The sequence below is a fragment of the Phoca vitulina genome, unplaced genomic scaffold (genome assembly GCF_004348235.1).
Source record: "Phoca vitulina isolate PV1807 unplaced genomic scaffold, GSC_HSeal_1.0 scaffold3, whole genome shotgun sequence".
In the NCBI taxonomy this organism is placed as follows: Eukaryota; Metazoa; Chordata; class Mammalia; order Carnivora; family Phocidae; genus Phoca; species Phoca vitulina.
Genome location: NW_022589706.1, coordinates 27228756 through 27241266, shown reverse-complemented (window position 1 = coordinate 27241266; position 12511 = coordinate 27228756). Strand labels below are relative to the sequence as shown.

The 12511-nt window shown below is 43.9% G+C and overlaps 1 protein-coding gene across 3 annotated transcripts in view; it reads right to left on the bottom strand.

Annotated features, from left to right (window-relative positions):
* The window catches only part of FAM114A1 (family with sequence similarity 114 member A1), a 67941-nt gene that overhangs the window by 17279 nt on the left and 38151 nt on the right, over window positions 1-12511 (bottom strand). For all 3 annotated transcript variants that reach the window (XM_032400198.1, XM_032400199.1, XM_032400200.1), the window contains 2 exons: window positions 9955-10107; window positions 3621-3744 (listed from right to left, as the gene is read on the bottom strand). In XM_032400198.1, coding sequence (XP_032256089.1) covers window positions 3621-3744; window positions 9955-10107 — 277 coding nt within the window. The remainder of the gene's footprint in view (window positions 1-3620; window positions 3745-9954; window positions 10108-12511) is intronic.

The window sequence follows — 12511 nt, the reverse complement described above, 5'->3', positions numbered from 1 at the left end:
TTGGGTCATGATCCCAGGGTCTTGGGATCCAGCCCCAAATCTCACTCCCTGCTCAGCGGGGAGCCTGTTTCTCCCTCTCCCTCTGCCCTTTCCCCCTGCTTGTGCCCTTATTCAAATAAATAAAATCTTTAAAAAATAAAATAAAAACCACCATTTCAGCTGTAGCATTGCTGTAGGATCAAATAATATAACAAATGTAAAAGTGTTTTGTAAACACTAAAGTTTTATCTAACTATATTGTTATGGGCTACAAAGATCTAACCATAGGGAGATTAAAAGTATCTGGGAATCATCATTCCTAAATTAGGATATAAGTACTTTGTGTAGCTCCAGCTTTAATTTTTTTTATTTTTTATTTTTAAAGATTTTATTTATTTATTTGACAGAGAGATGGAGCCAGGGAGCACAAGTGGAGGGAATGGGGGAGGCAGAGGGAGAAGCAGGCTTCCCGCCGAGCTGGGAGCCCGATGTGGGACTTGATCCCAGGACCCTGGGACCGTGACCTGAGCCGAAGGCAGATGCTTAACCAACTGAGCCACCCAGGCACCCCTAGCTCCAGCTTTTAAATGTGCATTTGTTCTAGAAAACAGAGAAGGACACCAATAACTTTTAGCACATATTTTAGGGAAAAAAAGTCACAAAAAAAATGGAAGCGGATAAAAACAGATGATAAATAATGTTGCCACAAAGAATACCTATTACTACAGTGCTTGGTTCGTACATATGGTCCAGCTCTTCACCAAGGCAATACAAATAGAAAATAGCCTTTTAAAACCTCTTCACAACAGTGGTAAACCAAATTAGAGACCCATGGCAGTGTGATAAAATTACACGCTGCTGGAAAGACAAACATGCAAATCATTAGCTAAAGCTATCAAACGCAGAGAAGCCCAAGGTTGAGTTTATCTAAAAATGACAGTTTGTTACATTTTTCCAAGACTTGCAAATGAATTACTTAGGTGTTAAGAGGCTTTTAGGAATGTAAATGCTTACAAGAAAAAAAAAATGGATGAAATGCTCTGGTTTCTCCCAGAGTTTTCCTCCTGGCTTCTCTGCTCACCCCCACTGATGAGATTCCTCTTTATAGCATTTAGATAATCCCTCCACCTCTATGGAGTTATCATGCTCCATCATAATTGGATTGATTTAATGACAACCCTGCTATTCTTTTCTCCCGGTTTTTCTTTATGTGTTTGACATTTATTTATTAAGTTAATTAAAATTAATAGTGTTTTGATAATCTGGAGATGCCCTATGGGAAAATGGATATATTATGGGAGATAACAGGGTTCTGTCACTTAAGGAGAGACAAATCTATTTCTTAAGCATGCTGCTCAGGACTTCATATATATATATATATATTTTTTTGGTCATATGAAAAAAAAATCCCCGTTTACTGAAGCTCTATATTAAGACTGGAACACATCGTATGTAGTAACATTTTCCATTTAATAGTATTGAATCAAGGTTCCTCTCTAAGAAATTGCGCTAGTTGGGGATGCATACTGCTTTTACTTGCACCGGCAACACTATTGCTTTGATGTTAGGAGGAATCTGGGATCTTCTTTTTATCCTTTCTGAATGACACATCCTATAGGATTAAGGTCTACCTTTGGCACCATGAAACCAAAGAGAAATAACCTGGATCTTTTTGGGTGATCGTTACTCTGGAAATTGGTTCATCTTGGGCCCATAATACTACCTGTATGAACTCTGACAGCTGGTGTCTTAGTTTCTCATTATTAAAACAAAAACAAGGCTGTCCTCCTTTGTGACTCTTGCAGAAACACACAAATGCTCAAAAACGTCCTTCTCCAATAGCCTCTTTGCTATTGGCCTCTTTCTAGTCTTCAGTATAATTGAGTCTTCTATTTTGATGCAATGAGCATAAATCTCATTCAACTGAAGGCACATAAGGTCCGCATGGGTGATAAAGCAGGAGATGGTATTTAAATAACAGTTTGCAAATGCTTAGAATAATTTTGCCCTGAGCATCGAGGCTGAAGCACTGGGCCCTCATGTTTGAGCCTTGATTAAAGGTACGCAACACACCTGGGCAGAAAACACTTCCAGCTACTCGATGGGGCTGAATGTGCATGATCACTACTCTGTGTGTGGGTGATAACAAGTACAATCATAAATAAAAGCTACAGTTTATTGTACCTTTCCTACTTCCCCAGCATTGTTTTAGTACTTTAAATAACAATACCGGAGAACATTCTTGAGCAGTTCTGTGCGCCAAGCTCTGTAAAATATATCTTTACGTACATTATCTAATTTGAGTCTCACAATAGCCCTTGGGAATATGTATCCGTGTCTCCATTTTACAGATGCAGATGATGAGTTTCAGAAAGGTTATATAACTCGTTCTAGGCCATGCAGCCAGCTAGCGGTGGAAATGTTTCAAGTGGACCTTTGAGATAGGAGGAGCCAGCCTTGTGTGTCAGCCTCACCCGAACAACGGTGGTGGGGGGCCTAGGTGATGATACCGGTAAGAAATCACTCTCCATGTACAACAGCAAATGTTTTGCTATATTCTGCTCCTAATTAAATGGGCAACATAAAGCAATTCTTTTTTTTTAATTGCCCTCGATATTTTTTCTTAAATATTTTATTTATTTATTTGAGAGTGAGGGCACAAATCGGGGGGAGGGGCAGAGGGAGGAGAAGCAGACTCCCCACTGAGCAGGGAGCCCACATGGGGCTCCATCCCAGGACCTCCCAGGACCCTGGGATCATGACCTGAGCTCAAGGCAGACGCTTAGCCAGCTGAGCCACCCAGGTGCCCCTAAAGTAATTCTTAAGCATGTCTAACTTTGAAAACCTTTTTTTTCCCTCTCAGGGAAGACTTGCTTCGTACAAAACAGGCCCTCATCTCCTGGGGTCCTGTCTTTGGCTGGCTGGAGGATTATCAGGAGTGTGCACCTGGCTCAATTCAGTGATTGACAACCTGATACATCCTCCCTCCCCCCGATTGCACTTTCTAGATGGAGGGCAGGCCACTTACAAATACACGTTAACTCCTAAGCATATAAATTAAATATAATAAGAAAAATCTGAAGAGAAATCCATTGAGAGACCTGCCCACTGCATGCAGATAAACAATTAAGATACCAGGGCATGAACTCTAGTCATCAGGGCCGTGCTCAGTGCACCGCATTCTTGGCTCCTTTGCGCATCCGTGTTTCTTGCTCGCCTCCCACAGGGATGCCTGTGTGGCTCAGTCGTTAAGCGTCTGCCTTCGGCTCAGGTCATGATCCCAGGGCCCTGGGATCGAGCCCCGCATCGGGCTCCCTGCTCAGCGGGAAGCCTGCTTCTCCCTCTCCCGCTCGCCCTGCTTGTGTTCCCTCTCTTGCTGTGTCTCTCTCTGTCAAATAAATAAAATCTTTAAAAAAAAGAATAAAATCTTTAAAAGAAAAAAAAAGACACCTCCCTCAGGAGTGCCCACCTGGAGAAAGAGAGGGCTATAGATAACTGTGGTCAGCTCCTGTCACGAGAGCAGGTGCACAGAGTGTTTTGGAAGCGAGGAGGAGGAGCTCTTGAATGAAATAATTCCCCATTCAAAGGGCTGTCTGTAATAACCGCTTTGTTTTGCTCTTTAACTGATGATTTTCCTTTACCTTGTTCTTCTTGATTCTCTTCATTCTCGAATTCTTTGGCCGCAAAGATGTCTTTAATGGAAATTAGGTCGTTTTTTAAGAGTTTCAGCTTCTCTCCATCGAGTGATGCTAAAAATGACTGAACCTGAAAAAAGAAATGGGTCAGCATAACTGTCATCTTTCCCGTTAATCACGTCTATGTACAGCTGTCGTCAGGGCTCCCAGGACTGAGGTGATTTGGTGGCGTGGGGGGCAAGGCCGGGTTGAATGCTGGACTTACTGCCTAGGAACTGTGCGACTTTGGGTGAGTTACAGAAGCTCCCTGGGCCTGTTTTTTAAATTTTGAAGTGAGACCCACACTTCATTGTGATCCTTTGTGAGGTAAATGAAACAGCAAAGGTGAAGTAACTACACAGGTGCAAACAGCAGAAGCTAAATAAGTCGCGGTGGTAGCCCTTCTAGCCTCGTGGGCAAAACACGTGTGCTGTCAACTCTGAATTCAAATACGAGCCCCTCACTGATGAATCGTGCGCCCTTGGGAAAATGAGGACGAAAAGCATCTACCGTGTAAGGTTATTTTGAAGGTTCAATTAAATAATATACTTAATACTTGTAGGGACTCCTGGCCAGCTCAGGCGGAAGAACATGAGATCTCGATCTCAGGGTCGTAAGTTCGAGCCCCATGTTGGGTGTAGAGATTATTAAAAAAAATAAACTTAAAAAAAAAGTGCTTGTAGTGAAGGTCAAGAAATTACACATATATTATGTATGTTAACATATAGAAGAATATTAATATATATAATACATACACACATAAACCCATAAAGAAATGTTTTATAAATACAGATATACGTATATACTTGCTAGATGTGGGTTATTGAACCGGGGTTACAAAAACACACGAGATGCATTTTTCTCCTCCGAGATCTTGCAGGCTAGAGGAGGGAGGCCCAGGTTAACCGCTAACAGCCATGACAGATATGAATAGAGCGGCAGTGGGGCACCAGGGAGGGAACTTCAGTCCCCCTTAGGGAGGCAAGAGGGTGGGCAGGGAGAGTTCACAGAGGATGATGCTTGAACTGATATCCTCCCTGCTCATTGTCTTCAGAACCCCTCTTTTGAAACTGTCCTCTGTAAACATTTGAAAATTATCTGCACACATGGCCAGTCATCCTCTGCGAATCTGAAGACTGATTTGAATTTCCAAAATGGCCAAAGTGCGTGGAGAACCATGTAAAAAATGAAGTAGGGGGGAGGTGGGTGGGGGGATGGGGTAACTGGGTGATGGGCATTAAGGAGGGCATGTGATGTGATAAGCACTGGGTGTTATACGCAACTGATGAATTACTGGCCTACATCTGAAACTAATGATGTACTATAGGTTGGCTAATTGAATTAAAAACAGAAAAACAAAAAAATAATAAAATATAGGCCGCAAGTAGAGTGCGACATAATGGAAGCTACTCAATCACTATTGTTAAATAAATGAGCGAATGGTTTCTGGGAAAAAAAAATGAAGTAAGGGTATAAAGTAGTAAGGTTTTCATGTTTTCATTCTGTAGGTCAAACACTTGCTCTGGAGGGAAAGGCCATAGACGCGCCACAATGCCTTTGGAATATGTTTTAATACTCATTATGGTAGTAGATTCACACGCCAGGATAAGTGAGAGTCAGAGAGAGCATCAGGGATGCCAGGGCACCATTTTCCTAAAAATCGTAATGCATATCACCAGGGCATAATGCAATCGGCAAGGAGGCTGGGGAGAAGCTCAGCAGGAAGCCATCAACACAAAACTCATTAGCTAGAGAGTTCAGCAGGTGGAAGGAAATGCACCCTGCATGATGGCTGCCAGCACGCCTTTTTGCTCTGACCTTTTCAGAGCCTTTTTTTCAGCTCATACACTCATGAGTAGGCCTCAGGGTCCTAGATAGACCCACGGCAGATTCCTACACTTTAGATATATTTTCTAAACAGCAGTTTTCTAAGAGTAAAATTAAAAGGTAATTATTGAATCCATGGGCTTGAGCACAACACGGGTGAAAATGTATACACAGGTGTGAGACATTATGGCTTCCCCATGGCTCCTGGAGGGTAGCCAGCCTCTGGGAGGGAAGGCACTGGGGTTTTATGCTTTGGGTATCCTTTGGGAAGGGTTCTTTTTAGCAAAGGACTCTATTGTCAGCATCTTTCTACCACAGTATCTCTTTTGCTTCCTCCTAGTTCTTTCCATTATGCCAAGGTGATGAGCAATGAATCTTTACTTCAATCCAGTAATAAATAATCATGCACTCCTCAATAAATATTCATAGAATGCTGACTATATGCTTGGCACTGTGCTAAGTGTTGTTGGAAACACAAGGGTAGACAGTCTGCCTTGTCAATCTTTTTCCTGAAAGGGAGTATGGGGTGCCATTTTGAAGATTCTTGTTTACTGTTTTTGTTAGCTATTGAGTGTAATAGCAATAGAAATTATCAGGTTTTCTTCTTAAGATTTATAGTATACCACGTTGCCATGCCTGTTGCCCTCCTAGAATCAATCTAATAGAATAGTCATGATAGTAATTCCTTATATTTCTGTGCAATGTGTCAAAGTTTTAGCCAACGAAATGTCAACAGAGGTGATGTGTATCATTTCTGGGTCAAAGCTCTTAAAAAATGGGAGTGGGGGCACCTGGGTGGTGCATTGGTTGAGCGTCCGATTCTTGGTTTTGGCTTAGGTCATGATCTCAGGGTCATGAGATCGAGCCCCACGACAGGCTCCATGGGTGGGGAGCCTGCTTGGGGTTCTCACTTCCTCTCCCTCTGCCCTTCCTGCTCATGCTCTCTCTTTCTCCCTAAAAATAAATAAATATTTTTTTAAAAATGGGAGTGTACCCTCTACACTCTCTGTCCTTATGCTGTTAGGATAAAGAAGACAAGGAGGCCCTAGAGGATGGTGACAGCCAATACTCAGACCCAGGGGAGTACACAGGGCCAAAGGGATGTGCCCACACAGAGCCCACACTCCCTCTTCCAGACCACTCTCTAGGTACTAAAGTTACTCAAGTTTCCCTTCCACAGCCTGTATGGATCTCTTCCCAGGCTATGCTCCTTGTGGTGGGACCATCCACCTCTTAGCTGTTTGGAGGGCTGCAGGTGCAGCTTGAACCAGGGCATCCTCACATGTGAACAGAAAGCTTCTTGAAGGGAGAGACAGCTGGAAATAAAGGGACAAGAGCAGGCAGGAGGGTGGTGGGACATGTGAGGGATTTGAGAATTCTGAATGGGAACCTGGTTTTCAAAGTCGTTATGAAAGTGTGTTTGTTGAGGTAGGATGACGGAATATATTTTCTTTAACAGTTTGTTTCAAAAGTCCTTTAACTTTTTCTTTTGAGATTTTATTTATTTGACAGAGAGCACGTGAGCACAAGCAGGGGGAGCGGGAGAGGGAGAAGCAGGCTTCCCGCCAAGCTGGGAACCCGACATGGGGCTCAATCCCAGGACCCCGGGATCATGACCTGAGCCGAAGGCAGAAGTGTAACTGACTGAGCCACCCAAGTGCCCCAAAAGTCCTTTAACTTTTAAGTATTTGGTATGTGTAGGAGGTCTAGTTAAATTTGAATTCTAAATAAATAATATTTTCTTAGTATGAGGGTATGTCCCAAATATTGCACAGGACATATTTATACTAAAAAAGTATCCATTGTTTATCAAAAGTTGAAGTTTCACTTGTCATCCTGTGTTTTTATTTGCTAAATCTGACAACCCCAGTAGGGCTCGCCATTTGTATTCTTGCCAGAGGCCTGTGAACATCAGGATGGGTCTAGTGGAGCCCCAAGATGGACAGAGTCTGGCCGCTGAATCCCTAAAGCAGGAAAGCTGCCTGATGACCAGGCACTCCCATCTTGGACTATTATAGGCATGAGGACAACTCCTACTGATTTTGACCCATATGTTTTTAGGACTTGTTTATTACAGCACCCAGTGACTATCGATACTAATCCATGAAAACATTCTGCATTCCTTACCATGAATACTACTATAAAAATCTCTGACGGGGGGGGCGCCTGGGTGGCTCAGTCGTTAAGCGTCTGCCTTCGGCTCAGGTCGTGATCCCAGGGTCCTGGGATCGATCCCCGCATCGGGCTCCCTGCTCAGCGGGAAGCCTGCTTCTCCCTCTCCCGCTCCCCCTGCTTGTGTTCCCTCTCTCGCTGTGTCTCTCTCTGTCAAATAAATCAATAAAATCTTAAAAAAAAAAAAATCTCTAGGTGGGGGGGTGGGGGGGGGGAAGAAAGCAGAGCTTATAGGCGCAGTGCGCAAACAGAGGGAAATGTTTGCATTTCCTCCAGGGACCAAATCCCCTTCCTAGCAACGTCGGTTCTTTGGGGCTCTTTTCTAGGGACCTGGGACTTTCACAGCTGAGACCTGCAATGAAACCCACCAGAGTAGACTCTCTCTACACCATGATAACCTTAAGGGTCAAGCATCCCTGTCATGTTTTTAATAATAACACACACATACATATAACATAAGAATACATGTAAAAATAAAATGTCAACATACATGCATATACCTACATGTATAAAAAGGGAGCTAACATTTATTGAGAACTTATTATGTATTAAGCGAGCTGCAACTGGCTTCACATGGATTATCTCGTTTAATTCTTTCAATACTCCTACGAGGTAGGTTTTATTATTATTATTCCCATTTCATAGATAAAGAGATTGAAGTGAGATGGGTCCAAAATCATACAGCTACTGAATGGTATTTGATCACGTAATGGCTGATTCGAAATCCAGCTTTTACAGGAACAATTTGTGCTGCCGTGGAAAACTGCATTTTCTAGAGCATACATTACCAGATTATCTGATTCTGAGTCTATGGGAGCAATTTCACAGCTCTTTAGATTGTAGCTCACTGATAGCAGTGCAAAATAATTCTTGTCTATAGACAGGTGAATAGATTCTGTCTAGCAGAGGGCCAACCTCCCCTCCTGTGGAAAAACCAGGTTTATGCCCATTTGCACATTCATTTCAAAATTGCTTTACTCCATACAAATGTGTGTGTTGGCTTTTTCCCTTGAACCAGTTATAACATTCCTTCATGTAATAAGGGGGCTAAATAAATTCTTTAATTCATGTTCATTTTGTATCTGTATATGAGGCACGATTTTGCTTTTTAAAAAAAATCACCCTTTCACAGTTTCACCAGAAGACTCTCCCTGATGGCTCATGGTAACAACAAGAGGAAATAAACACAGATAGTAACATGTAACTCGATCACCTGGAGGGAGGGCCATTTCCATCCTGTTTGGTTCTTGGTGGCCTGTTACCCGGCAGAGGCCATTTTTCCCCCGTCTAGGTGGGCATCAGGAATGTCTCCACCCCCTCAGAGTCCTAACTTAGAGGACGTGGCCGAGAGAGAGTCAAGAATCACTTCTCCCTTCTAAAGCTCACTTCCAACTTCCTCTTCGCGTCAGAGGGCCTGCTTCTCTCCAGCCAACGTTACTGAGATGACCCAGAGCCTCTCCCAGGAGGTTCCCAGGGTGCTGCCCTGTGGGCTCCACCGGAAATACACCCCGGAGTACAGTCAGCCTGACTTTCACACAAAAGAGCTGTATGTACAATTAAATGAATCAATAGGTTTAAACTGCTTAGAAGAGTGACTATAGAAGGGCCATATGAGTATTGGCTCAATAACCCTCCCTCCCACATAGATCCTCTAAAAAAAAAAAAAAAATCTCCAAACCCTGCTGATGTCTGCTATTTCTGTTTTGCTTCTTGAGATCCCAGTGGGGGAATGCGAATGTGCAGGGCTGTCAGGTAATTCCCAGGTTTCTGTTCAGGAACATTCTCAAATAGAACTTTAATTCTCAGTATGATGATCCTGCCTTTGGTGGCCCAGGCATTTTAACAAATGGGTGAATAAACCACTATATAGCCCCTAAAACCATATTTAAACCCTGCAGTCTGGAAGAAACCTCAGCTGCTTTGTTTTCACAGGGTGGAAGTGGCAGCCTGGCCTGGTAGGGCATCCCTGGTCTGGGTGCTACATCACCAAAGGGAAGCACAGGGCCAGGAGCCTGACAGCCAAGTTTCTGAGCAGCCTTCTGTCCCATGAGCTGGGGGCAGTGAGGACTGTTGTTCTGCTGGCCCTCTTGGGGCCGGGGCGGGGTAATAGCTTAGCACGGGACAGAGAGGAAGTAAGATGGCACATGAGGAGGTCATCAGGCTGTAGAATATTTGTGACCTTAGCCCAATACTAATGAGGCCCTAAAAATGAGATATTTTAATGGCAGACTTTCCAGTTTCTTTCGTGTGTAAGGAAACACATTAGTGACCGTGGTATTTTAAGCAACCAGGGCAGACATACCTTGCTTTCGCTTTCATTGGATAGAATTTCCAGAGCTTCCAGGTGCGACAAACCTTGGTACTCATCAAACAGCATCCCATAGTGGGCAGTCCTCTCGGCCGTCAGCTGCTGGGCCAGTCTCTCCTTCTCTTTCTCCTTGGCTTCCCTTAACATCTGCAGAAACACACAATGTTTGTGCCCTGGATGTGGGCTTGAAAGCCTCATTTCCTTTGTATGATGTAGGGAGAGATGAGGACTGGCTTTGTCTTTGTGTCACTTGGGAATTTCTAACAAAATGATTCTTTCATTGATTCTACTGACAGTTTTTACATATTATACTTCGAATCTTACATGTTCACCATATACACAACAAAGCAAAAATTCTACCCCTGGCAAGAGGATTGGAAAGAAGCAAAACAGAAGCTGAACGAACAGTGGTTTCCGCTGAAGTGTTTTCTGTGTGTGTGATTAATTTCCTTATTTTCTGAAACACCCAAATTTTCTACAGTGAGCAAATTGATGTACACCGGGAAAGTGTAATCTGTTGTAATAGGGTTCATTGCAACTTCTGCACCCAGCCAGACCTCAGAGTAGCCACAAGTTGGTCTGCTTTGATCGGAGTTACATTATTTTAAAAATTTTATGTGCGTGGTTATTAACCATCTTCGATGAAAAAAAATTCATAAAATATAAACTCATAATGCATTCCTTGTCAGATACTCAGTATAAATAAGAATATTAGCTATCAATTCTTGAGAAGTAAGACTGGGAATGGAGTTCCTCTCCATGTTGATCATTTTTCTCCAGTTATTTTTTGTTGATTACATAAAGAGAACAAAAGGAACACAAGTACCTCAGTCACTCCCAATTTCCTGCACTTGCTTTCTGTGATTCTAAGCATCTTTTATTTGATTCCTCATTAAGTTTCCTGGGCATTATGTTTATAGGGTTCTTTAGTATCTCTGGAGAGCACCATAAACACAGTGGCTGCCACAAGTTCACAAGGGAAAGATCATGGAAGAACAGACTGTGGTTTTTACTGGGTGTCAATAAAACAGTCAATCTTCTTCTCCTTCTGGGTTCTTGAGGCCATTAGCCAAAATCTCACTGGGCTTCCGACAGAATTCTCCCCTCTGTCTGTCTTTAAGACTACATATGCACGAGCTCTGAATTTTAAAATTTTCAAAACAACTCCATCAAATGATCACTGGGGATTTTTTAACACTTACAATAAAACCCAACTATTCTCACTGATCTTCCTGGCTCGGCAGTGGTAAAACAAAACAACCAAACAACACCAAAATTGCTTCCTTTCCCGAGAGCCACTTCTGTCTCTAACTTTGTGCTTTGGAACAGAGGGGAAGGGATGAAACGAAGGGGGCGTGGGGAAGGTCGCTCTGGAATGATTTGGATTCACTCAGAAGATAGAGAGAAATTAAAGTTGCTTAAAGAAGAACTGGCTTCCCAGAGGATGTTGGTCTATTTCCCACCTGGAAAGGAAAAGGAGATGGTTTGGAACAGCAATGAGTGGTTGTGGCGTGGGAGTCTTCTTCCCGACAGAAGGGTAGCTCTGGAGACTTGCGTCTGTGGGTCCGGAAACCACCCCGTGCCATGCGGATAGAACACGGGAGAAGTTCAGGGAATGTGTGTAGGAACATTTTGGGCTTCTATAGTTACTTAGTGTGGATTAGGAAAAACCCAACAGACTTCCCTATGTCAATGGACGGCAGCTTCATCCTTTGAGCTGTTCATGCCAACACCCGGGGAGTCGCTCTTGCTGCCTCCTTATCTCACACCCCACGTTCCCTCCAACAGGAAGTCTGGGTTGACCTTCAGAATATCCCTGGAATCAGCATTCCCCCCCCACCCAGGGCTCCACACTGAGCCCCCACGTCCTCCTGCCTAGGTAACAGCACTTGCCCCCTGAGGAGGCAGTGAGAATTGCAGCATCAGTGACCAAGGGCCCTGGATGCTGGATTCACTCAGAAGATAGAGAGAAATTAAAGTTGCTTAAAGAAGCAATCCACGCCTCCTGTGATGAATCACCAGTGCAGCAGGGACCCTGGGGAGACCTGTCCCGGGAGATCAGCTGAAGGACTGTCCCAGGGCTCTGCCCGCCTTTCCTCAGAGGACACAGCAGCCTAGGACGCTTTCACCCCATCTTCTCTCCCTCTCCCGATCCCTGGGGTCAGACGTGCATCTTAGTCTGACGGCCCTCCCAGCCGTCTTGCCCCCCACCTCCACTTTCTCGCTCAGCATTTCCCCTAATAAAATCCTCACATGTCAAGGCCATCTTGGCCTCTGTTCCTGGGACAACCTGCACGGGTACACACTCGACCTGGTCTCCCTGCCCTCAGCCCTCCCCATACCCAGTCTGTTTTCAACACAGTGACTAGAGTGCTCCTGTTACAGGCAGATCTTGTCACTCCTCTTTTTGAAATGCTGTAACGTTTTCCCCATTTCACTAATGGTACAACCTGAAGTCCCTACAAATGCCCTCCAGGATCTGCCATGACCTGCTCCCCATTAGTAATCTAGCCTCATCTGTAACAGTTCTCCTCCCGGCTCACTCCTTTCC